The sequence below is a fragment of the Zootoca vivipara genome, chromosome 3 (genome assembly GCF_963506605.1).
Source record: "Zootoca vivipara chromosome 3, rZooViv1.1, whole genome shotgun sequence".
NCBI classification, from domain to species: Eukaryota; Metazoa; Chordata; class Lepidosauria; order Squamata; family Lacertidae; genus Zootoca; species Zootoca vivipara.
Window position 1 is genome coordinate 10775488 of NC_083278.1, and position 27154 is coordinate 10802641.

General features: G+C 44.7%; 1 protein-coding gene across 2 annotated transcripts; it reads right to left on the bottom strand.

Moving 5' to 3' along the window:
* Positions 1-343: 343 nt before the first annotated feature.
* Positions 344-23125, bottom strand: LOC118082508 (beta-soluble NSF attachment protein). Of its 2 annotated transcripts, none has more exons than XM_035110135.2 (11): positions 23010-23125; positions 17647-17726; positions 16427-16543; positions 14512-14558; positions 14302-14379; positions 13227-13282; positions 11911-11995; positions 10647-10751; positions 9685-9753; positions 7548-7598; positions 344-4777 (listed from the first exon to the last, which is right to left on the bottom strand). In XM_035110135.2, the coding sequence occupies exons 1-11, from the start codon at positions 23114-23116 to the stop codon at positions 4673-4675; spliced, it is 900 nt and encodes a 299-aa protein (XP_034966026.1). In that variant the 5' UTR covers positions 23117-23125; the 3' UTR covers positions 344-4672. The 2 variants fall into 2 exon arrangements, with proteins under 2 accessions (XP_034966026.1, XP_034966027.1); XM_035110136.2 differs by having other exon boundaries at positions 16427-16575; positions 17643-17726.
* Positions 23126-27154: the final 4029 nt, after the last annotated feature.

The following is a 27154-nucleotide window of genomic DNA, read 5'->3' on the forward strand; positions in this document are numbered from 1 at the left end:
AAATGGCCACCACCGGCTTCAAAAGTTGCATCTACGCATGTCTGGAAGTGCATAGATGCGACTTCCGGTGTCGGTGGCGGCCATTTTTGGTGCCCATAGATGGGCGGAGTGACACCGGAAGTTGCGTTGACGCACTTCCTGACATGCGTACAAGCATCTCTCGAAGCCAGCGGCGGCCATTTTTGGTGCCCATAGAAGGGCAAAGCGACACCGGAAGTTACGTCGACGCAACTTGCGGTGTCACACGGCTGCCGGTCCCGGATTCTGCAGTCCGGGACTTGGAAGGTAAGCCTGGAAGCTGTACGCCGGCTCCCTCGGCCAGTAAAGCGAGATGAGCGCTGCAACCTGAGAGTTGTCCGCGACTGGACCTAATGGTCAGGGGTCCCTTTACCTTTACAGGTTCACCAACCCTGAAATAAAGGACATAAACCTTTTCTGTTTTGTAGGCCTTGGTGAAAACTCACTGGGCAGGTGTTGAGGGTGAATAAAAACTCTCACATTTTGTTTCGGTGGGCAACACACTCTTTAATGACAATTCTCATGATAAAATAGCAATGCAAAAAGCCAAAAGCCTCGTATCCAGCCACAGTCCCTGTCAGTTAAGGACCAAACCCAGCCCCCTGGTGGTTGCTGCCATTATGGTAGTATTTTCCAGCTGTTGAGTCGAGTGCAAAGACAAGACAAAGGTTTGCCATTTATCTGCATCTTGTTACAAAACAAAGCAACCCTACAGTGCCTCTACAACATCAGCAATGAATGAATCTTCTGTTACACATTGACTATAGTTTCAGAGATTCCTAAACCACAATAGTACGTAGGAACATACGATGGCTGTTTACATACAGGTAAATCGGAAATAGCTCCTTACCATCGCGGGTAGTCTGACGATTAAAGCAATAGAGGGGAATTTCGTCTGAAACATTTCTTGAGCTAGACACGGGAAGCTAGCTGAAAATCACGAGCCTGGAAAGCTGGGCCGGTGCCAGGAGTCAATTCTCTGCGCACCATCAGGCAGACAAATGATGCGCTTGGCATCAACCTCAGGTTCGGGAGCAGGGGTTGGAGCTGCAGTCTTCTCAACCAGTGATTGACACTGCAAAATTGACTACAATGACCATGTGAATGTAGATTAAATGCACAGGCAGCGCGGGAAGCCATGGGGTGTGGATGGGGACAGGGACAAGAAGGTTCCTCATGTGTGGCAGTGTTTTGATCTGCTCTGAATAGTCAGAGGAACTTGCTTTTGTGTGCATATTACCCACACAGAACGAGAGCCATTTGCTTAAAGGAAGCCCCACAGAAGTCAACAAGACTGGTTCCCAAGTACGTTTGGGGTGCGGGGTTTGTGTGTCCTGCTGTAATGCCGTAACCTCTTAAAGAACAAGGACCGGAAGAAGCAACGTTGCAACAAGTAGCACAAGTGCGGTTTTCGGAGACATGAGTAAAAAGGGGTGTGCCACAATTTAAAGAACAATTAGGTCTGTCTGAGAAAGAAAAATAGAAATCTACATATATATTTTATTACACGTACAGCTGGTCTTTCTGTGAGGAGGGAACCCCACCTGGGCACCGATTCGCTCCAAACCTTAGCTTAGGGCTGCCATACACCTGGAATTTCCTGGACATAGCTGATTTTCGTCTGTTGAAAATGGCGTCTTGGCGTTCCATATCCCAAGTATTGTTTTTTTAGTGTTCCCCTCCCCCCCAAAAAAGTAAAGATTTTTTTTTTGAGATTTTGCAAAAAAAAAAAAAAGCTCAGCAACTCTCCCCCCGACCAGCCCAAATCTCAACAACTTTGCCAAAAAAAAACAAAACTCAAAAACTTTTGTGTCCAGATTTATATGGCAACCCTAGCTGAGCTTCAGCAGGTTGCTACATCATGTACCTCAAGACTAGGAATGGGAAACGTAATTCTTCCAGATGTTGGTATGTTGGTACATAGCCAGTACAGCCAAGGATCAGAGATGATGGGTAGCTAGAGTCCAACAGCACCTGCAAGGCCACAGGGCCTCCAACCCTACTAGAGCCAGACCATGGATATAGTATTTGCACAACCATGCATAGCCTTTGCAAAAAAAACACTTGCTCATTTCCCACCTATATAGGAGCCTCTCTCTCCTCTCGCCATCAGCTACTCAGCACTGACGCCCTGCAACCGCTGATCCATCGCAACGCCTGCATTCCACAAAAGGCCATCTGGCGAAAGCTCGCTGCTGTTTCCCAGCAGAAAGACACAGCGGGTTGGATCCAGACCAGACTGGTTGCGCTAAAGCAGGCACCCCCCCAACTACGGCCCTCCAGATGTTTTGGCCTACAACTCCCATGATCCCTAGCTAACAGGACCAGTGGTCAGGGATGATGGGAATTGTAGTCCAAAACATCTGGAGGATGCCTGCGCTAAAGCCTCACTGAAATCCAGGTGAAAAGTCTTTATTCAATTGAGTCCTGTTGATTTCAATGGGAAGGAAGTTCTACGAACCTAGCCTGGAACCAACCCAGCATGAGGGTAGCAGTTAATGGGAAAGTCAGTGGCAATGAACTCTTTTGAACAGGTCAACTGATAGCTGAACTGCTACAGTAGGCCAGCAGTAAATTACTAAGGCTATATGTATGTATGTATGCGCGCACACACACACACACACTTTGCAAAATATACAGCAAGCTAGGTTCAGATTTGGGCAGAATGAGACAAGTAGAGTAGACTGCATCCCTCTGCGTTGCAGGTGATAGGGGGTGCCATTTATTTTTAATTTTTTTAAAAACCCTAGCCCAGCAAGCAGGAGGATCCTAACCCTGCCTGCTGGCTAGCACCCTTTGCTTGTAGAGAATTTATACAGTGGGAAACCCCACCCCTACCTGCAAACCGTAAGCCCATTCAGTCATGCCATTCCCTTTATTCTGCTGCACCTGTAGAGCAGCTCTGGAAAAGCACACTGGCTCTTCTGCTATGGAAAGGCTGACAGCATTTGTCAACCTGGATTTATATTTATTTATTTGGTAGTTCTACATGCTACAAAGTACACGCCCAGAGACACACATATAAAAACGCAGCATATAAACCACAGGCTTTCCACCAGCACGACTGAAAACGCACCAAAACTCACAATTTCACACACACGCATACACACACACCCCTGAAATAGCAGTCTAAAATACAGCTCGTTTATGACTGTCGTTTATGTCATAAACAGTCTATACGCTCTCATGGATCAAAGGTGTAGAACAGGCATAGGCAAACTCGGCCCTCCAGGTGTTTTGGGACTACAACACCCATCATCCCTGACCACTGGTCCTGTTAGCTAGGGATGATGGGAGTTGTAGTCCCAAAACATCTGGAGGGCCGGGTTTGCCTATGCCTGGTGTAGAAGCTCCCAGTTTGGAAAAGAAAAGAAAATGTCACCACAGAAGGGGAAGAGGGGGAAGAATCTGCTTGTTTGTCACTTTAAAAAATGGTAGTATTCACACACACACCTTCCCACCCCTTTTGAAGTGACTCATAGTGTTTACGTTTCTAGACCCCCACATATTCACAACCACCCTGACTGAAACTTTCGCAGGGCACCTCCAACGCACGTAGGTTTGTGTGAAAGCCAGAACTGTATCACCATCACTGTGTATGTTCAGATCTTTTCAGACTACTGATGCGGGTGGAACGCACTGAATCAGCGCTGCTGATCATAATTGGTCAAGCAGGAGGAAGCAAGGAAAGAGCAGGGGAAACGCTTTGAGAATTGCACCGCCGTCAGTAGTCGCAAATTATGTAACAAACATTTAGAAGAAACCCTTCTCATTCATTCATGTCGTCTGGATAGACAGACGTTCCCCTGTAAGTCGTGTAATCATTTCGGCTAAGGTCAATTTTGCATTCCAGGTGGTTCATACGCTTGCTTTTTTTTTTTTTTTGAGCCAGAGGAGGCTTAATATAAATACACTTTGAAAGCTGGATCCCTACAAAGCAGTAAACCCCACTGAAGCCAGTGAGACTTGACTCAACAGGAATAGGATTGCACTAGGCAGGGATTGCAGATTTTGTCATCTCAGCGTTTGTGACTCGGCCACATTTCCTAAGCCGGAATGGAAATCACACTTAAAACAACACAATTTGATATCATATGCTATCTATTAATGCAAAAGAAATCTCTGAAGGGCCCAAATAAATTTTAGCTAATGAACTTATTTGTCCAAAAATAACCATACTCTTGGAGGGAGACTCACAGTAAGTGTGCCTAAATTTCGAATTGGCTGGCATTTCATGTCAAAAGACTGGATTTATAAGACTAAGACCGCAATGAGTAAGTCGAGAGAGGAAGCCCAATTGAACACAGGCCTGGGGGCTTCCTTCTAAGTAAAGATGCGCAGCCTTGCACTGTAAGGCAGCAATCCTACGGACAGTGATGCGGGGGGGATGCCGATCTCAGTGGGTCTTACTTGCAAGTAAATATGCATAGATCAGGCCGCATGTCTTGCATTTCGAAGTAAAACATAAACATGAGGGCTTTAAAAGATATATAGTTCATGTCCATAGTTACACCGAACGAGCCACAACAGGGTACTAAACAAGACACCAGTCAGTTAAGCTAGAAGCATTGAGCCAAGTATCCCATAATGGTCCTTGGCCACAATACAGTATACTTCAGCAGACATGTCACGTGCCACAAATTGTACTGACAATTCACTTGAGGTCCCCGTCCGTGTCTTCCTGAATGGATTTCTTAATGCGAAGTAACATGGTCGTCAGCCACTGATCCAAGCGAGATATTGAATCAAACTCCTTAACCTAATTGGAAGAGGGTAACATAACCGGTTAGAAAAGCATGTACAGTTGTACCTTGGATCCCAAACGCCTTGCAGGTTGAACGTTTGGCCTCCCGAACGCTGCAAACCCAGAAGTGAGTGTGCGGGTTTGCGAACTTTCTTTGGAACCCGAACGTCCGACGTGGCTTCCGATTGGCTGCAGGAGCTTCCTGCAGCCAATTGGAAGCCACACCTTGCTTTCTGAACGTTTGGGAAGTTGAACAGACTTCCGGAATGGATTCCATTAGACTTCCAAGGTACCACTGTTGTTTTCAATTATTTTCAGAATATGACCCAAAAGAAAAATATAAGGGTTCTGTTTTGTACCCCATGAATCCATCCTGTGGGGCAGCGGGGAGGGGGGGAACAAAAACTTCCATCGGTGCAACGGGACTTCCTTTCCCCTCATGCACCCCCAAACCAGATTTGGGGGAGCAGATTTGAGGGGGGGTGCTTTCTTGCGCCACTGAGATGACTTCGTTGGATACAAGTCAATGTTACTTTGGTCTTTCGCTCACTAACATACTGGAGATCCCGAGTCACAAGACGGTTAGGCTGGCCTCGACCAGGACCAGGGCCTTCTCAGTACTAGCCCCGACCTGGTGGAACGCTCTGTCTCAGGAGACTAGGGCCCTGCGGGATTTGTCATCTTTTCGTAGGGCCTGCAAGACAGAGCTGTTCTGCTTGGCCTTTGGACTGATGCAGTCTGACCCCGGGGCTACCCTCCCCTAAGGTTTTATCTTATAATGGTTTTATCTTATTTGTAGATTTTTAATTTTAAAATTGAATTTTAACATTGTATTAATCTGCATTTTAATTGAATTGTTTCTTTTATATTTGCATTGATATTTTTGTTGTTAGCCGCCCTTAGCCCGGTCTTGACTGGGAAGGGTGGGGTATAAATAAAATTATTATTATTATTATTATTATTATTATTATTATTATTATTAACAAATCATAAATAGATACGGGAAATTAACTCTTTTCCACTATAAAACAGCTGCACAGTGTAAGTGGCCTTTCTCTGCCCATGTGCAAGTATAGCTTTGGAGAGTCTAAAAAATGGGAAAGAGCCTTGCCTCCCTGTAAGACAGGAAGCAAAAATGTGTCAGGCTTCCTTGCAGCTTGTATTTATGCACCTGCGACGAGGAATTCCATGCAGGCAAGTGAATGGGCTTCCATGTTTTAAAAGACACTTAGATTGGAACAGATTACAAGTCAGTCATGACTCAGCTCATGTCCCACTGATTCATTCAACTAATTCTATACAACAGGCATGTCCAACTTCAAGAAGGCTGTGATCTACTATCCAGCATCAAAAACTGGCAGTGATCTGCCACACTCTCCCTTGGTCATTCTTCAACTTAACCATATTATATTTGGCTGAGCTTATGATAAAAATAATAACAAATGATAGTCGCTTCCATAAAACCTGAAAAGTTCATTACAAATCAATATATTTTTTTAAAATACATTGTTTTGTATACTTGTAATTCATAGCTGCCAAGTTTTCCCTTTTCTCGCGAGGAAGCCTATTCAGCATAAGGGAAAATCCCTTTAAAAAAGGGATAACTTGGCAGCTATGTTGTAATTGTGTGTTTCTATAATACTTAAATATAATAATAATAATAATAATAATAATAATAATAATAATAATTTATTATTTATACCCTGCCCATCTGGCTGGGTTTTCCCAGCCACTCTGGGCGGCTTCCAACAGAAAAATAAAATACCGTAATCTATTAAACATTACAAGCCTCCCTAAAGAAAATAACACTGAGGACCGGGGCCTCCATAATCAGAACATGACACACAGACTGTGGTTCACAATAATAATAATAATAATAATAATTTATTATTTATACCCCGCCCATCTGGCCGGGTTCCCCCAGCCACTCTGGGCGGCTTCCAACAAAACAGAAATTCTAAAATACAAAAGCTCGTGCCATAATAAATGTGTTAAGTCTTTAAAGTACCCAAAGACTCTTGCTGTTTTTCAAATGAGTCAGGGGCACATGTCAACCACAGTGGTTTCCCCCATCGTTTGAAACAGAAATTGGGTCCACCCCTTCCTTTCGAGTAAACCTATATCAGCCCTTTCTCTCTCTGAGGAGCCAGCGTCCAGGGCTTCTATCTTTCTAGCCCGGTCTCTCAGTCTGCCTGTTCCTCCCTGCTCCCGCCTAGCGCCCATTCACTTCTCCTTCTGCCTTTGTTGTGTGCGTGCGTCTTTCGTCTTTCGCACCTGACTTCGGAGCCGTCTCCTTTCTGGCTGGCAAGGAGCATCCTGTGCTCTCTTGGGCTGCCTTGGAGAGGAGCTGGGCTTGTGGGGGCGGAGGTGAAGGCTTTTTTTCTTGGCCTGTGATCAACAGAAATCAATCCAGCGGCTCACCAGTCGATCGCGATCAACGCATTGGACATGTCTGCTATACAATTACCTGAAAATGCACTCCACTGAACATCCACACAACACATTTAAAAGAGCACTGCTCCCCCCAGAGCTGTAGTTCACACCTCAGAGTTTCCAGCACCCTTAACAAGCTACAGTTCCCAGGATACTCTGGTGAAAAGCCGTGTGCTTTAAATGGATGGTGCAGAGGTAACTGAAGTGACCGCCTAAGATTGTATTGTTAATCTGGAACCAACTCTGTTGCGTCGAATGCACTGTGGTTACAAAACTGCCGGCTATTTTGCTTTTTTTAAAGTCGGCCCTATGAAACCAGACCTGTGTCCAAGTAAAACAGAAGTCTACTTACCGCTTCAGTGTAAGCTTCACAGTTTTGTTCCTCGTGAGCTTCCAGTAATTTCTAGCAGGATGACATGAACAGATTAAACAGCGGAAGTGGCAAAGTTACTGCATCTCTCAAGGAAGACGGACTTGTTAAGTAATACTGTTTGCGCTCTGTAAAATTGAAGGAGGCCTTTCGCAACTTGAAGAGGCGTTTAGAAAAACTACCCGGGGAATGTGTCCCTTCAATCTAGCAATAACCTGGTGTAGACAAAGCTTTTTACCCCAGGGCTACGCTGGATCTGAAAGACTGGATGGAGTGCCTCCGTCAACCATAAGCACCCATCATCACAGCAATTGTGACCTCATAGTCAGGCAGATATAGGCATGTGGGGAGTTGAGGTGTCAGAAAATATCCACATGGCGCTGTGGTCCCCATCCCTAGGAACTAGCTCTATCTATGTCAGGGGAAGAAAGCTGTCTTGTTCTGCATCAGAACCTTGGGTCATCTAGCTCAGTACCAACTAGAGATGGAAAGGCCTTGGGGAAACCCCAGAAAATTTGAAGGGGGGGGGAATCCAGGTGTTCCCCCGCCCTCAATTTTCCAGAAATAAATAGGGAAGAGACAGAAATATAGGGGGAGGGAGAATTGTGTCCTTCCCAGTTTTTCTTTTTTAAAATTTTTACTTACGATTTTCAATTTTATACATTTCAATATTTTTACAATCATTTTAACATTTCAATGCTCGATTTCCTTCCCCTCTCTTTCTGCGGTTCCTTAAATTTATTTTTTTATATTTTCTGCATATTCCATATTAACATAATCATTTATTCATCTACCATAAATGTACACTCTGATAAAGCTGGAGGTTATTACAATAATCCTGCCAACCTATCTGTTTATAGTTTGTAAATATTCAATAAACCATTTCCATTCTTTTATAAAAAGTTGGTTAGCTTGATTTCTTGTTTTTCCAGTAAGTTTCACCATTTCTGCGTATTCCATAAGTTTTTGTATCCATTCTCCTTTCGTCGGGACTTCTTTCCATTTTGGGGCAAATAACATTCTTGCCGCTGTAGTTGCATACATGAATAAATTTCTATGCCGTTTGGGTAGTTCTGTCTCTATAATTCCCAAAATTATAATTCCTTTTCTCTAGAGTAGACCTTCACACCTCTAGTCCTGCTCAGAGTGGTTTCAGACACGAGTCTTTCCCAGCCTACCTAGAAATTCCAGGGATTGAACCCAAAAATCTTCTGCATGCAAAACATATTCTCTTCCACTGAGCTATGGCTCAGAAAGATGCTGCTGCGGGGAAAGTCAAGGGATGAAGTGAAGAAGGGGTTGGGTGAACACAAGACTATCAAAACTGTGGGCTGAAGTGGTATCCCGATCAGGAGCAGAGCCTTTAATAACCTTGTGTGTGAGGAAAGGGCATACCGATAAACAAAGGCCTACTTGTGACTATCAGAGTGGAAGAGGAAATGAATATAGCTTGGAGATCTGTTTACAAGGCCTAGTATTTATTTTAAGCCCTTGAAGCCATAGGCAACAAGCAGGCATGGTAGGCATGGAAGGGAAGGGAAGCCCCTTCTTTGCACCTAGCACAGAAATGTTGCAGGCCACTGGAAAAAGTCCCTAGTAGGCTAGCAAAACCATTTTTGAGGCTAGCAAATGTGGTGGGTTTATTCAAAAGGGGTGAGGAGGAATGATCTCTGGAGCTTCTCCAGAGCCAAAGGAAGCACAGAAGTGAGGAGGAGGAGGAGAGAAACACGGACCCCTTTCCCTCTTTCTGAGGCTTATGCCAGGGTGTGGAATCTTTAGCCTGCCAGATGTTGTTGGGACTACAACTCCCATCAGCCCCGGCCAGCATGGCTGATGGTCAATAATGGTGGGAGTTGTAGTTCAAGAGCATTTGCACCCCCTCCCACCCCAATTTTCACTTATTAACAACAACCGGTACAGCACATCTTCAACTCCCACCAAAAGAGGCTTTTTGTATATGACAATCGCCATTCTTTCCCTCTGTTTGTAGGCTTGGTATCTCCTTTATTCACACGCAGGGAATCTGGCAATCTCCATGTGACAATTAGAACGCTACAAGAGGAAATCCAGCAGCGCTTTTCTATTTTTAACCCATTCAAACACATCCCGTTTCACCTACTTTCAATAGTTTACACTCCCTTGAATCTGAGAAGGCCGGGAACAGTTCTTCATATTTCTCCAGAGCAAGCTGAAAGAGAGCAGAAAATTTTAAGCTTCCTATTTCACCGAGCCGGGCAGATTCCCTGCATATCATCTAGTTTAGCCCTTAAACCAGGGGTCCCCAGACTTACCGGCGTTTGGGCCGGTTCCCACCGCGCCGATCGCGCGGCGGGCCGGCGGGCGGGGGCGCTTACTGGCGCGGCGGCGCGCTTCCAGGGTGGGAAAAGCGCCGAAAATCCGTTGTGCGCATGTGTGTGGGCCTCCCCCGACCCGGAAGTGCACCAGAAATGACTTCTTACGGGTCGGGAGAGGCCCATACACATGCGCAGAAAGGATTTTCGGCGCTTTTTTCCCAACCCGGAAGAGCGCTGCCACGCCGTAAGAGCGGGCGGCGGGCGTCGTCGCGGGCCGGATTGGCAGGCTAATTGGGCCGCATCCGGCCCCCGGGCCGTAGTCTGGGGACCCCTGCCTTAAACCTACCAGAAACTGTTTCTTGGAAATGGATCACAAGGCACGGGTTTTTAAAAATTAAAATTACTTAGCATTTGGAGAAATGCATTTAGAATTTGAAAGGCTATGGCGAGAGGCACTTGTATTTGCTATTTATAAATAGGACAGTCCTGTGTTACAAACTTACAGCGGTTTTATCTCGAACCTGAAACTACAGCTCCATACTTCAAACAGACAGGACTGGCTTTAGACATATGTGATTGCCATCAAAGGTTTAAGGCAAGAAAATACAAGGCAATTGTGATGACTCTTCTTGCCTCATAGTCTCACATTACCATAAGCAAGCATAGAAAAGGACATTCAAGTAGGGCTTGTACAGTGATCACTTGTCATTGCAGAAAGAACAGCAGTATGAGCAGATGGTATTGATCAGGAGTCAGCAAACATTGGTACTCAGTGAGTTGCACTAACCTTAGCATTCAACTCATCAACTATAAAGTGACACAGGGCAGCTTTAAAGAAGTAATCTTTTGCACTGTGCTTGAGTAATGGATTATCCATAGTGCTTGTTCCAACCTAAAGAGAGCAAACAGACATTTAGCCCAACTGTGAGCAGTAAAATCCAAAACGCAATGCTATTATACCATCCAGTCCCTTGTGATTCCCTTTCATTGTATTTGAAATGCCAGCATTTTGTTGTCCCTGAACTCCAAACTTCACTTTGTTTAATAATAATAATAATAATAATAATAATAATAATAATAATAATAATAATATACACATTAGTTTAAAAATATTATTTCAATTTCACAACACATTTCACTCTGCCACAAATATGAGAACTATATTTTATACGCCAAGAGTCATATTTTCAGTACCATACTGCGCAACAAAATAGCCCCATATTGATCAGTAAAGATGATCCAGTGTTGTTTTGGTACTGAGCTTGTCAGCAGAGCGTGAGACTCTTAATCTCAGGGCTGTGGGTTTCAGCCCCACGTGGGGCAAAAGATCCCTGCATTGCACGGGGTTGGACTAGATGATCCTCGTGGCCCCTTGCAACTCTACGATTCTCTGAAAGCACCTGGAAGTGATCCCATTGGGGAAAGTACGTGGGAACTCATAAATACTGAGGTGGCCTGGCACAGACTTTGTCATCCTTCTGGAACCAAACAAAGACATTTGTACTCTTCTGGGCATTTGGGCAGCACCAATGGTCCAACTTTGGGTCATTTATTTTTGCTGTTCGTTCTTATGCAGGTGGGGTGGTTATTTGATGTGGTTTTTGAGGATCAACACTTACATTTTGTTTCATTTTAAGGCCGATTAGCCTTAACAGGCCAATTCGTTTAACGTCTATTACAGGAAAACTGGTTTAAAACAGAATTCCCAAGCATGTAAAACAGCAGTTCTTGCTGAAGCAGAACCAGCAGCATGGCTTCTGCAAGAGTAAGTCCCGCCTCACTAACCCTTTCTCTTTCTTTGAAAGTTCCAATAAGCATATAAACACAAGCGATCCAGTTGACATTCTGTACGTAATACTTTCATAAAGCTTCTGACAATAAAGACTCCCAAGCAAGCTTAATAATCATGGGATAAGTGGAGAGGTCCTCCTGGGGATCAGTAACTTGTTAAGAAATGGGAAGCAGAGAGCAGGAATAAATGGACAATCCTTTCGATTGTAGGCCTTTGGTTTATTCTCTCCTTCTTGTAACATTGAATGTAGCAAACCTACCTGTTCAAAGAGTTCAACTGCCTTCTGATATTGCTCTAACTGAGCAGCATACCCAGCCACCTTCAGCAGACATTTGTTAGCAGAACTAGAAGCGAGAGGTAGAATTAACTGAATTGCACAAAAGGATTTCTAAACAATAATAATATATAATAATAATAATTTATTATTTATACCCCGCCCATCTGGCTGGGTTTCCCCAGCCACTCTGGGCGGCTTCCAACCGAATATTAAAACAGTACAGCATTAAACATTAAAAACTTCCCTAAACAGGGCCGCCTTCAGTTGTCTTCTAAAAGTAAAATAGTTACTTATTGCCTTGACATCTGCTTGACATCTACAGGACGGGTGCCACTACCGAGAAGGCCCTCTGTCTGTCTGGTTCCCTGTAACCTCACTTCTTGCAATGAGGGAACCGCCAGAAGGCCCTCAGTGCTGGATCTCAGTGTCCAGGCTGAAAGGTGGGGGTGGAGACGCTCCTTCAGGTATACTGGACCGAGGCCATTTAGGGCTTTAAAGGTCAGTACCAGCACTTTGAATTGTGCTCGGAAACGTACTGGGAGCCAGTGTAGATCTCTCAGGACCGGGGTTAAACAAATGCAAAATGGAGCAATGTACGATGAAGGAACTTCAACTGCTTAGGAAATTATTTGACCCCATGCATACAGATGGAAGAGCACTGGTGTTCAGTCATCATATGATATATCTATATCAAGGAAAACCTGTGGCCCTCCAGGTGTGGTTGGACTACAAATCCAATCATCATTGACCAATGGTCTGGGGATGATGGGAGTTGTAGTCCAAGTGCATCTGGAAGGGCACAGAGTCCCCATCCCTGGCCGATCTCCAGCGGTCATCACATCAATGGGAATCTGGTGTGTTGATACTGAAGTTGGCAGCTGGGCAAACAGAATGCCAATCCACAAAAGCTATTTTAGGATTTGGATGTTATGTTGCACCTTACAGCATGGGAAAGAGAGAATGCCATTTTAGTGTCAAAATAAAAGCCAAAACAGAAGTACAGTCGTACTTTGGTTCTCAAATGGAATCCACTCCAGGGGTCTGTTCGACTTCCGAAAACATCTGATCAACAACCAAGACACAGCTTCTGATTGGCTGCAGGAGCTTCCTGCATGCAATCGGAAGCTGCATCGAATGTTCGGGTTCCTAAGAACGTTGGCAAACCGGACCACTCACTTCTGGGTTTGCGGCGATTGGGAGCCAAAACGTTCGAATCACAAGGTGCTCGAGAACCAAGGTACGACTGTAATCTAGATTTATACACTGAACACTAAGAGTAGCTTTTTATGAAAACTTGCCTGTTGGATTCTTCCCCCTTGTAGTAATCTGCAGCCTGTTCATAATGGGCAATAGCCTAAAGAAAACAAAACAGAAATAATTAAAACATATTTACATTCTGCTGCTTTTAGGTTTGATGCTTCATGGAGGAGGCTGTGCATGCTATCCATTTTCTCTTTCCATAACTTATGCAACACTGAAGAAAACAAAAACAAAAAACTAGAAAAAGGACAGAAAATAAAACAGCCAGTGTCATATGGGGAGTGGCTGTATTTCTAATGTACTTTTATTACCTTTGCTAAAAGGATTCCTCTTTTTTTCATCTGAAAATATATTCTTGTATACTTCCCACTACCGCTGCCATCATTTCAGTAAGCTAAGAGTATTCTGTGTGGCTTGCTGGGCTATTTCTGTGCTCAGGGAAGTGTGCACAGGGTTGCAATCTGCCGTATTTTTCGCTCCATAAGACGCACTTTTTCCTCCTAAAAAGTAAGAGGAATGTCTGTGCGTCTTATGGAGCGAATGCGTGGTCCCTGGAGCCGAATTGCCCAGGGGTGAAAAGCAGATTGTGCTTTTTTTTTCTTTTTAGAAAGAGCTAAAGGCTAACAAGAGGGGGAGAGGGTGTTGGAAGGAACCCGCTCAGCAGCTGATTGCAAGAGATCGGGGAGGGAGATAAGAGACACTAGCCCCCCTTCCCGCCCCCGTCCCCTTGCCCAGGCCTCCATTGTTGTGTTTCCCCAGTGACATGTGACTGGCTGATTAGATTATCTGTCTGGAAACTGTAGAAATGGCTCCCTTTCCTTTCCTAAAGAAGCTGCAGGACTGTGAGTTGAACCCCATAAAAACAGGATTTTTTCCCTTGCAAGGTAAGCTCAACAACTTTGAGCTGATCCCCGCAAAAACGGAGCTTTCCCCCTTTGCAAAAGAAGCTGCACAACTATGAGCTGATCCCAAAAAAACCCAGGGCTTTCCCCCTTTCCTCCTCTAAAAAATTAGGTCCATCTTTTAGAACGAAAAATACGGTAAATATTTTCAGGCGATCCTGACAGTGTCTTAACATGTACACAAGGGACTCAGATAACTTCATGGGCATACCTTTTCAATGTCCACAAGCTCAGACTCATAAATCTCCGCAATGGTAATGTGATGCTTGGCCGCAATAGTAAATCGGCCCTAGGAAGAGAAGTAGTTGACCTAGTTATTCTCTTTTCAACGCTGACCGCAAAGACAGCTGAACCAAAGAGTTAACACCAATCAGCACGGTCACGAACCGGAATCCCAACCCTAGCACCTAGGGTTTCTTACCATGTCTGTGTAAATATCGATGGCGGCATTTAAGCAGTTGATAGCCTCTGTACCGTATGCATTTTAGGGGGAAATAATGAATAAAATCAGCTCAGTCATTCAAACATGGTTTATTTCACAAGTACAAGGAACTAGCTTGCTCAGATCATTAGATTCAGCATTCGGAACCTCAGCCATTCTTAAATTCCAATAGCAACTCAACCCATTCACCTCTGGCATATGCATAAGATACTGATGCCCCTTGCCAGAGATCCCTTTTGAGCACAGATGCTCTGACAGAATTACTGGAAGTCTCCCATCTTCAAGAGCTTCTCCATATACTTCCACTGAGGGAACTGGCTGACAAAGACACCAGCCACCTCCGCTGAAGAGAACATGGACACAGGCGGGAGTCCCATATGGATTTGGATTTGATATCCCGCTTTATCACTACCCGAAGGAGTCTCAAAGCAGCTAACAATCTCATTTCCCCTCCTCCCCCACAACAGACACCCTGTGAGGTGGGGCTGAGAGACTTCAAAGAAGTGTGACTAGCCCAAGGTCACCCAGCAGCGGCATGTGGAGGAGCGGAGACGCGAACCCAATTCCCCAGATTACGAGTCTACTGCTCTTAACCACTACACCACACTGGCTCTCTGTCACACTGTCCCATATATGCGCCCCAGCACTCATGTGCAATGCAGGTTGCTCCCTTATGGTAAACAGGCAAATGGCCCCACCGATTTCAGTTTGCCCTCAGTCAGCCCCCACCTGCCTGCCTTCTTATAGCCAGTTGATGAAGCAACATGGGCTGTCATTTTTCTCCTCCTTAGTCTTACTTTTTCCCTTGTAGAATGCAGCAGGGAGGAGGAAGGGGCCAAAACTAGAATTAGTTGGCTGAGCCTGTAATTGACTCTGGCGCCATCTACTGCTGTCCTCCCAGCCGTACCAGTCCTATCTTGTACTACTGCTGCTACTACTACTATTACTTATACCCCGCCCATCTGGCCGGGCCTCCCCAGCCACTCCGGGCAGCTCCCAACAGAATATTAAAAACACAATAAAACATTTGTAGGCTGCAAGATTTGCATCTTCAAACTGAATTAAGGCATAGAGTCAATTCATACAGGCCCTTGTATACGTGACGTGTGTGTGTGTGTGTGTGTGTGTGTGTGTGTGTGTGTGTGTGTACTATTGCAACAAGCCTAAGACTCATTCATTCTCTCCCCACCACATATAGGACCTTTAATATAAGCCAGGATCTATGCATGTAAATATCCACATGAGCATGGATAATCTTAGCTGGAATACACATGGTTTGGGTGTTAGTAAAACCTTTAAAATGGCATGAACAGTCAGAAAAAAACTGTCATTGATTAGCAAATGTTTAGGCATATTTTGTTTGGGGAAAACATTAAGATTTATTTTTTAAAAACAAATACCAAGATATAGTATTATTTTTCACTATTTTTAAGGGGGGAAACAGTTCGGAAGGATTGTTTTATTATGCATTGTAGCACGATATACGTACAGTAAACCCTATGCATGTCTACTCAGAAGCAAACCACACTAAGTTCAATGGGGCTTACTCCCAGGTAAATATGTATAGGACTGGAGCCTTACACACTTTTCAGTATCCTTAAAAGTCATTCAACAAACCCATTCATATTCCACAATTATTACTGACCCCAATGCACATAAAACAAGTGTGTGGAATGGACCTAACGCCACATTTATTCCAAGCTTCCCATTGGACCTTTCAGGACTGCTCATGATGATACATTCTTCTCAGGAGAGTACAGTTTCATTTGGCTGTGTTGGCTTAGGAAAATCTCAAAGCTACAAACCGTAGATCTTTATAAGTTATCGTCCTACCTAAATGCCTTGCTCAACATGGGCAAATAGACAGCTGTACTATGCACAATATGCCTCTTACCTTGGGGATCCGCCTTCTTGAAAGCATTGCCTGCGTCTACAAAACAGGTTGCTGAATCATGTTTACTCTGTAGTTGCATGTGGAGCTTGGCTGCCTGACAAAATGCATTTCCTGCAGCTGGAAAAGAAACAGTCCCCAAATCACATGATCTCTAGACAATGTTATAAGAAGCCATTTGAATGACAAAAAGGACAATGATCTCTCCCACATAGCGCCCCAATATTTTCCTTTGTAAATGCAGAATTCAGGCTCACACGGAATGAGAGCCTATTATTTGCTCCAGCTTGGAAGAGTGCAGATGTTTCTGAAGGACAGCCTGCAATGATTGTTGTAATTTTCTCTGTTCTGGATCTGTCTCTGAATTAATTACAAAGCCCAAGATGTTCTTATGTTCTTCAGGGGTGGAAAACCTCTGGCCCTCCAGATGTTTTGGACTACAATCCCCATCATGCCTGACCGCTGGTCCTGTTAGCTAGGGATCATGGGAGTTGTAGGCCAAAACATCTGGAGGGCCGCTGTTTGGGGATGCCTGATCTAGAGGGCCACAGGCTTTAAAAACTTTTATAAGAGTTTTAATTGCCACAAATAAATCCTCTGTAACAATGCGATTGTTCCAGCTAGAAATATACTACGCATTCACAAAGACCGTGAGAAAGGTATAGAAGAAAGGGAAACATTTGAAATTATGCTACATTTACAAGTATACAACCCTAGGGTAAAAATGATGGCTGGCGGACCAATGCAGAGAAGGCATCTGTTTATAGATGACATGCAAAGGGCTACAAGGGAAAACAAGACGCATTGATTGCTTAAATGAATTGTACTAGTGTGCAGCCAATCCCTCTACAAGTTTCTGTGAAATTAACTTATCCAGAAATAATGAGTTCTTAACCAATCAAGGGGTGAGCTGAAAGCAAGGGAAAGTAAGGGCTTCTGAATCACCTCCACTTCATCTTGGGAAAAGGGAATGAATCATCAACAAACAGCAGAGTCATTATCTAGCATACACAGAGATGAGTGGCTCTAAAAATTCAATGCAAGCCAACCATGACTTGGGCTACCAGCCAAAGGGGAATGGCTGCATCATACACCGTAAGTGCCTGCATGTGGAATTAAGGAGTGTTAATTCTGATCAAACAGCTGGACTAAATTACCACTTATATCTATGGGCCATCATAAAGCTATATAGGAGCTCTACAACTATACATTTCCATACATACCATTCCAGTTTTTGGCTATCTTGAACATATTTGCAGCTCTGGTATACATTTCACATGCTTCTTCTACCTTTGAGTGTCCTCTATTGGGGGGGGGGGGACAGAAAGAGAAAAGGAATTGGAAAGAGTCAGATATTTCTAATGCTATGAAACAATCAGGTATGAAAGGGACACAACCACCAGATTCCATGGCATAAATGGTTTACATTACACAACAGCGAGTCCTTGGTAGTTGTCTGCACAATGAATGCTCTACCTTGCACAATGAAAGCCTGAAGACAACAGAGAGATATGGGCATTTTTACTAATGTGACCCAGACCCCATTATCAGAGGAGGGGTCCAATGAAGAGGGGTCTTTCAATGAAGAATTGGGAAGATCAAATTCAGGGATCATCTGAGGAAACAGCCTCCAAATGAATTAACCCCACCACCAAATAAAACTTTCAAAGGATAGCTCCAGAATCCAGGTACACCTCTATCCTCTCCCCCAAAGGAGGAAGCTCTCAACCCTAGAGGACTTATCCCAGAACTACCTGCAGCTTGGAAGAGTCCCCTTCCACTGCCGCTCTACCTCATCCATGGGCAACAAGAGGCTTCTCAGTCCTACCAGAGCTTCAGACTTCAAAACAGTATATGGTCCCTTTCAGCGTAGGCAACTTTGCTCTGAGGAAGTGGGACTTGAGATACCCACACAGCTGCAGCAGTCCAGAAGCAACCCTCTAAGGATACTGATGCTTTGACCTTGTATTGAGCCACCACAGAGAGCTGTCCGTGGTCCTGACCACATTTAGCCCTTGAAGCCTGGTCTCCCAGGTCTCTGTAACTGCTATTCCACCTTGACTCTAGTGGTGTATCTTTTGCTGTGGACATACCAGTGTCTCTCTCTCTCTCTCTGTGTATATGAGTTAATGCCAAAAATGTCTTTTGATGAGTTATGGTTCCATTATATCATTATTTCACATTCCCTTGAGCAACAAAAAGTTCAGGTGTCAGGGACCATGCTGAGATGGACTGCACTGAGGAGGAATGGTGGGAGCCCCCCCCTCCCCCTGACTCTGAATCTTCCCAGGAGGAGAGTATAGATTTAGAACAGCGGTTTGCAGAGGGACATAGTCCAGAAGGCAGAAGCTGGGAAATACTGGTTGGGGAACAGCTAGCAGAAGAAACACTGGAAGAGAGTGAGTTAACAGATCCACAGTTTCTGGACAGCATTTTTTCCCCACCCCCCACCCCACCCCCAAGGACACAGAGAGCTCAGTGAGTGTTAGAACAGAAAGTGCAGAGGGTACAAGCTCAGATTACAAGACATAGGAGTGACGTAGATTAATAGGAACGGGGCGGGGTAATGGAAACCTTAATTGGGAGCACCGCCATTCTAGGGAGATATTTTCTTTTGTCTCTCACTGTGTAATTAAAGAAAACTAACTGGTAAGACTTTCCTTTCATTTGATCTGATTATTTACTGCCATGGGGGAGGAAGTCGATTCCCCGAAGCCTGACAGAAGGATTGTCTGGAAGTTTCCTTTGGAAGAAAGAGCACAAGAGTTGGGTTGGGTTGGGTTCTGCCCTTTATTCACACATGGACAGGCTGAGAAGGTACCACATGAGTGTCCAAGCAAGCACAAGAGGGTGTTGCTAACCCCAGTGGATCATGTATCCTGTCCTTCAACTCAGCTTTCTTCAAAGCAGCTGGCAGCCCACAAAATCTTAACCCTTAGCCCTTCCAGCTCAGCATGACATGAATTCCGTATCCAATGACCCATGGGTGCAATTGTCCCTTCCAACAGCCAAGCAGCACCCAGGCTTAAGAGTCAGCATGGCTCAACTTCTAAGGGCTCACCCCCACTTCCACTTGTCCCACTGCTTTCCCCTGGGAAAACCTGCTCTTTACTACAGGATCGCAGCAAACGTCAATCCGATTTTCCATGGATTGACGTTTGCTCTGATTCAGCACTAAAATGCGGGCTTTCCTGTGTAAATTGCTGGGGCAAGTGGAAAGCCTCTCGGACCCATGCTTCCAGGCATGAGACCCGCAGAAGTGGGGACAAGCCCTGAAAAATGAGGTACGTGTAGAAAAGGCACCTAAGTTTGACAATCCAAAGTTGCAAACACATCTTAAAAACAACCTATGGCATTGGAACAGTAAGGACGTGGGTAATTTTCTCGCAAACATGTGCTTTAGTAGCTGATTTAAAATTTGGTGTTTCTACAATAGTAGATTAAGTCCTGGTCTGCCATCTTCCACAGCAATCCAATATAACAAAGAGCTAGAAGACAAAAGCATATTGGGAAATATGCAGAACTGGCTTAACTGCAATTAGAAAACTATATCAAAATGTTACCAGTGAAGAGTTATAGGGAAACAGTTGAAGAAACAGGTAGCCATTGTATTCCCTTATATCAATACTTTCATGTCCCGTCCCCCCCAGGACCTATTGCAGTCATCAGCAGTCGTTAACAGCTATCAACAGGTTCACCACTCCTATCAGCCCATCACCCATTCCCACCCCCCACCCTCTGAATATAAATAAGGGTCTGGTTGATTCTGTTTCGGTGTATCTGACGAAGTGTGCATGCACACGAAAGCTCATACCAAAATAAAAACTTAGTTGGTCTTTAAGGTGCTACTGAAGGAATTTTTTTATTTTGCTTCAACTCAGACCAACACGGCTACCTACCTGTAACTAGAACATATAATTAGTAACTTACTTATTAGTAACTCTCCGTAGCTCACTGAGCATCTGTACAAATTTCGGGGTAATGATTTCTAGCAAGCCAGCTTTAAAAATCCTGAGCCAAGTATATAAAGTCACAGCAGATCTAGGCATTATGAGGCACGCCCATGGATTACTGTGATTAAAAATTTCATGCAAATTATGGCACAAGAAATGTGAGTTTGGGTGTGGAAAGGCATCCTACACCATGCACAAAAATTTATTAGAAATGGCTATTTAAACGGTACCGGACTCCACATAAGATGAGTCAAATACAGAAGATAAATGTTACAGATGCAGCTCGAATAGATTGAATATTCTTCATGCATTCCGGATTTGCCCGAAATAAATCAGGCTTTCTATAATAAATTATTTTTATAGGAAAAAAACCAGGTCTTTAATTACCAGTGGACCCTTTAGTTACCCTAGTGGGATATGTAAAGGATATGATACTTCCAGACAATATAGAAATGTAATATATTTACTAACTGTGGTCCATTCAACCATTAGTTATGGCTAGAACAAATGAATATTGGATATGGCCTACATCAGGCATCCCCAAACTGCAGCCCTCCAGATGTTTTGGCCTACAACTCCCATGATCCCTAGCTAAGAGGACCAGTGGTCAGGGATGATGGGAATTGTAGTTCAAAACATCTGGAGGGCCGAAGTTTGGGGATGCCTGGCCTACATGGTTGAACTTGTTAATAGCAAAATGCTATGTTAAAAGTAAAAGAGGGAGGAAAACAATAAAAGCAATTTATGCAAAAATTTAGTCATTGTATTCCAGAGGTAGCCAACACTGTAAATCAGGCACCCCCAAACTCAGCCTACCAGATGTTTTGGGACTACAATTCCCATCATCCCTGACCACTGGTCCTGTTAGCTAGGGGGTGCCTGCTGTAAATTAACCAGTAATAAGAGTCTACAGATAAATGAAGAGGTGCTTCTGTTAGTTAGCATCTGCACTTGTCAGCCAGCCCCCAAGTCCACCTCCACCCTCTAGAGAGAAGAGTCTGGAGCCTAAATTATGTCATCATCTGCCAGAAGCCAAAAAAGAGGGCTATAATCATATCCACTTATCCTCAGTGTGTTGGGGAAGGTCCAAAACTGAGCGGCAGAGCATCTTCTTTGCATGCAGAGGACTCTAGCTTCAAACCCCAATATTTCTAGGTAGGGTTGGTAAAATTCACCATCTGAAACTTGAGAGAGTGTGTGAGTGTTGACAATACTGAGTTAGATGACTGTTGGTCTGACCTGGTATAAGGTAGTTTTGTATGTTCTTATGTTCCAATATTATAACTCTGTGTAGACTTTTTAAAAGCAGAAATGAAATAAAGGGTGAGTTTCTACAACTATCTTTCTTACACCTCTTATTAAAATAAAGACAATAAAACGTTTATCTTCCTAAATATAAACAGAAAGGGGAAAAAAGTTAAATCAGTTCTGTAGTTATCTATTGGCAAAAATCCGGTTATACTTGACAGCTCGTCTGCTGAAGAAATATTGGAAGAGAATTATTATGATGGACTGATATCAATAAGTCTTATGAGCACAGTGTTCCCTTGAAATAATGTCATCATAAATGCTCGTAATAGCAAAATGTAACATCAAAGCAGCCATGGCTTCCTAGTAGGGCAATGGGAACCTCTGACCCACAAGTTTTAAAAAAGAAATGTTTTTAGAACCCAAGGTCAATTGTAAGGACCCAAACTGATTTGACAAGACCTGAGCACATATTTTCTCTGTAAAATTCACCTCCTTTCCTAGAGAGTAGGCGTTCGTAAATCCAGTTGCTTCAACAAACCTGGCACAAACTGAGGATCTAATCTCTTTAAGAACAAAATCAGATATACATTTGAATTAACGGATTAGCGGAATCAGATGTATGATTACTAATTAACCAATAATCTGAGAAGAACTTCTTCAAGGTTTGCCTGATGCAATGTAGAAATCAGGTGCTACAAGGTGCATCACCAAATATCCCAGTAAGAAGAAGAGGTTACAGAACAGCTAAACGATTTTCAGCACTATGCCCTGCCTAGTAGAAACCTCAGAAGTAACAGATGAAGTAGCAGACATCAGACTCTTGAATTGCAGGTGGTTGGACTAGATCAGTGTTTTCCAATCAGGGGCCGCAGGATATTCCAAGGGGGCCACATGTGAAAAATGTGTAAATTGGGGGGGGGGCGCACAGCATGAGGCTGGGGGGGGGGCACAGAGGAAAGTGAGACGTGAAGGAAACAATAATTTATTTATTTTTTTAATCCTGATTAGCTGGCTATCATCTCTCTCTGTGCAGAGACAGGCAGGTGGGCAGAAATACGGTACATTCTGGCGACGGAGGCGAAGCCAGATCCAGATCCATCCCTGGGTGGGAGAAAAGCGGGATCTGATCGACGGTCACTCGGCCGCAAAAAAAAAAACGGGAGGGAGATCCGTTGCCCCTGGGCTCTCCTCTAGACCCACCCTGTCTAGATCCTCTAGATCCATCCCCCCCCCCCAAAAGCAGCAGCAGACGCGGATCAGTCCACCTCCCGCACCCAGCGGGGCCTAAACCGAGCGGCGGGTCGCCGCCGTGAGGGAGGATCCTATCCTTCCAGGATCCCGAGGGGCGATCCCCTCTGCCCGATCCCCTCGCCCGCTCTCACCCGAAGAGGCCCCTGAGGAAGGAGTGCGAGGACTTCATCCTCTTCTCGGCCTCGGCCAGGAGATGCGCGGCCTCCCGCTCCTTGCTGACCGCGGTGGCGGCGTCCATCGCGGTTCCCTTGCCTTCTGCTTGTGGCGCGGCGGCGGCGGAGGAGGAAGAGGAGGAGGAGGAGGAAGAGGAGGAGGAGGAGGAGAAGGGCGGCCGGCGACCAGGCCCCTCCGGATCCAGCTCCGCCTCCTGCGGCTGCGGCGGCTACTTCAAACCCCCCGGCCTAGGAATCTACTCGGCGTGTCTCCGCGGCCGCGCAGGGTCTTTCGCGTGGGATGGGATCCCCCCCCCCCGTTGGAAGGGATCCAGGGGGTCATCTAGTCCACCCCCCCCGCTTTTCCTCGGGTTGCGCGATGTGGGCACAGAGGTGGATCCTGATCTGGCCTCGCCGCCAGGATGTGTTTCTGCCCACCTCACAGAGATAAGTAGTAATCATCATCATCATCATCACCATCAATAGTTACAGGTAGGTAGCCGTGTTGGTCTGACATAGTCGAAACAATTTTTTTTTTAAAAAAAAAAATCCTTCCAGTAGCACCTTAGAGACCAAGGTGCTACTGGAAGGAATTATTATTATTATTATTTGTTTCATCATAATTAATAATACTTTTTTTGTGGGCATCATCCTGGCACTCCAAAGGCCTTGGAACGGCAGAAGCTGTGACACAGAGATGCCTACAAGCAGTGCCGGATTTACATATATGCTAAACAAGCTATAGCTTAGGGTGCCACTCCCTTGGGGGCCCCACAAAAAAATAAAGGGGGAAAAACTGAGTGTACATTTCCAAAATATAAGATAAAAAACCAAAAATTAAAACCTACAAACATGTTTTGTGTTGTGTTGGATCCTAGGATGTAAGTCATGGGCCCTGCCTGCTAGCCTGCTCCCTAAAATATCACTGGTTTGCTCATTTCTATATATAGGGTGCCTACATTCTGCATGTGAAAATGGCTTTAGATACCTATTAGTTCCATAAATTACCATATAGCATATATTCAACCACATGGGTCAAGGCATTGAGGGCATCATCCTGGCACTCCAAAGGCCATGGAATGGCAGAGTCTGTGACATGGCGATGTCTATAAGGCAAGGACAGATTGCTGAAGAGCATCGCACTTTACCTGGGAGCAATTCTTTGTTCAATTCAGCAGGACTTTCTTCTGAGTAAACACGGCTGAAGTTGTGCTGCTCCTGCGGAAAAATAGTTTTGGGCTGCTTCCATGACTTAGGGGAATTATGGCAGCATCGCCGCCCACCGTGTTTCAGTATGAATCCACACATGGGATGGTGTCCTTTTCTCGGTTGGCAGGTGTGGTGGGTTCAGTAGGGAGGAATAAACTACAAAGCCGTACTAAATCCACCCTGAGATCTATCCATGAGTGAAGGGTGGTGCTATACACGTTTAATGAATTCTCATCATCGGCTCAAATGGAATCGTAGAGTTGGAAGGGACCTCCAAGAATCATCTAGTCTATCCCCCTGCAATGCAGGAGTCTCAACTAGATCATACATGTCAGATGGCTGTCCAACCCTATGCTTAGGAACCTCTGAGGAAGGAGAGTCTACCACTTCTCTTGGGAGTCTGTTCCATGGGTCAAACAGAAATTTCTTCTTGACGTTGAGTTAGAATCTCCTTTTTTGCCACTGATGCTGGTCCTACACTCTGGAGCAGGGGGGAAACAAACTAGATCCATGCTCCACATGACAGCCCTTGAGATATTTGAAAATGGCTATCCTATCTCCTCTCAGTCTCTCTCCCCCCCCCCCCCGCCTAAACATACCCAGCTCCTTCAAACATTCCTCATAAGGCTTAGTTTCCTTCCATTGTGGCACCAGGAATTGGACATAGGACTCCAGGCGGGGTCTGACCAAGGCAGAATAGAATGGGACTATGGCTTCCCTTGACCTGGACGCCAGCGCATGGCTTAACACAAAATGGCTGCCTCCTACCCAGTTGTCAATGCCAGGCTCAAAGTTAGTTGGGCAAAGGAAATTGTAGGATATTCTGGGAAGCCATCTGGAAAGTAAGGGAAAGAATATCTCACCACTTAAAATATTCTAAATGATGCTATGGCACTCTTAAGACAACCGAAGCCCTCCTCATAAAATTAATTACGGATGAGGGAAATATTGATTGCCACATATCCTTCACTATACCGGAGAAAATTATTAATAATAAGGATAATCATAATTTATGAATATGCTTACCCATCTGACTGGGTTACCCTAGCCACTCTGGGTGGCTTCCAACAAATTAAGACACAATATGGCACCAAACATTCCAAACCTCCCTGTGCAGGGCTGTCTTCAGAAATGCTCTGGTTTATGTATGTGACTTAGCACCAGTGATGTCATATATCCGAGGTGGGGAACCTATAGTCCTACAGATGCTGCTAGACCAGGCACCCCCAAACTTTGACCCTCCAGATGTTTTGGGCTACAATTCCCATCTTCCCCGACCACTGGTCCTGTTAGCTAGGGATCATGGGAGTTGTAGGCCAAAACATCTGGAGGGCCGCAGTTTGGGGGTACCTGTGCTCGACTATAGCTCTAGTATCATCCCTGCCAGATTGACCAGAGAAAGTTGTGGTGAGACAGTTATTCATGGGTACCAAGAGCACTGATGGCACTGCCCAATTTATTTCCTGGACACAGCTTTTGAAGAGGATGGCAAGGATTGGACAAGAGGTCTCTTGCATCACAATGACATCACAATGGCTCTGAGGTGCTTTTTGGCCCTGAGATCACAAACTCAATGGGGAATATGATCTCCTCTCCAGCCTCTCAGTTGTGAGTGAGCTAAGCAGAGGGCAGGACTATATCACCACTATTTCAACAGGTTTCAGGGAGCAGAACAACAGGATGGCAAAACAGAATCTAACATGCTGGAATTTCTTCAAGTGCTTTGACAGAAATAAAAGGTATGTTCAGGATCAAACCAACTCTTCCTCTAAAGGGAGAAAATTGGCATCATAGCTGGAGGGGATGTCTGCATGCAAATTACATTTAAAGGGCATGCCTTTCCCCAAAGAATCCTGGGAACAGCAGTTTAACTCTCGCAGAGCTACAGTTCCCAGCACCCTTAACAAACTAAAAGTCCCAGGATTCGGAGGGGAGAGTTATGGGTTTTAAATATACTTTAAACATATGATACCTAGGTGAGATGTGTTGTCCATCCATCCATTACTGGGTTTCATTAAAGAACCATTTGACCAACTCATCGGTGTGCTAGGAAATCATTGAAGCCGCCTTATAAAACAGGGGTGGATTGGGCTGTTGGAAAGAAAGATGCTGTTGCTTCTTGGACAGGGCAACAAGAGTGCTTTAATCCACTATAATTGTGCAAACCTAAATTTCCTGGTCTATGCCTGAATGGCTCCTTCATATTTCTGACAGTCTGGAGGCTCTCACGGATGTACATACAAGACTACCAATTTGTTCTCAGCCAGTTTGTGTGAGGCAGGGAATATTTTTCCCTCAGCCATACAACTGGGGAAAACACTCTGTGGCTTTATTTTTAAAACACAATGTGTTTGTATCAAATGCAATACTCCCCATTTCCAATTGTTCTGAAATGACATAAGAAAGTGTGTGTGTGCGGGGGACACTTTTAAAAGCAAGGAAAAATAAGGAGGAACAGGAGGATGGCGTTTTGGGTACTTCCATATGACCTGATTATTGAGCATTCATTTTGATTTTGATTTTTTTGCTGGCAGGTTAGATTGTCCTTGCTACTTTCCTTTTCACTTCAATTTTTTTTTTGGGGGGGGGGGAAGTGCTTTTATTTTGCAAGACTTCCTGTTCTACTATAGTTGCACGATCTGAATTTGTTGCACATGATTGAATCCCGCCCCAAAACAATGAGAATCTGTAAGCAGTCTCTGATGGCATGGAAGAGCAGGGCAACTTCAAAGGTGTCAGGGGGTGCAAAAAAAGTCAGGATTTGGGCTGCAGGTTGCCCACCTGTGCTTTAGAAGGCACGAATCATAGAATCAATTGCAGAATTGTACAGCTGGAAGGGACACCAAGGGTCATCTAGTCCAACCCCCTGCAATGTAGGAATCTTAGCTAAAGCACCCATGACAGGTGGCCATCCA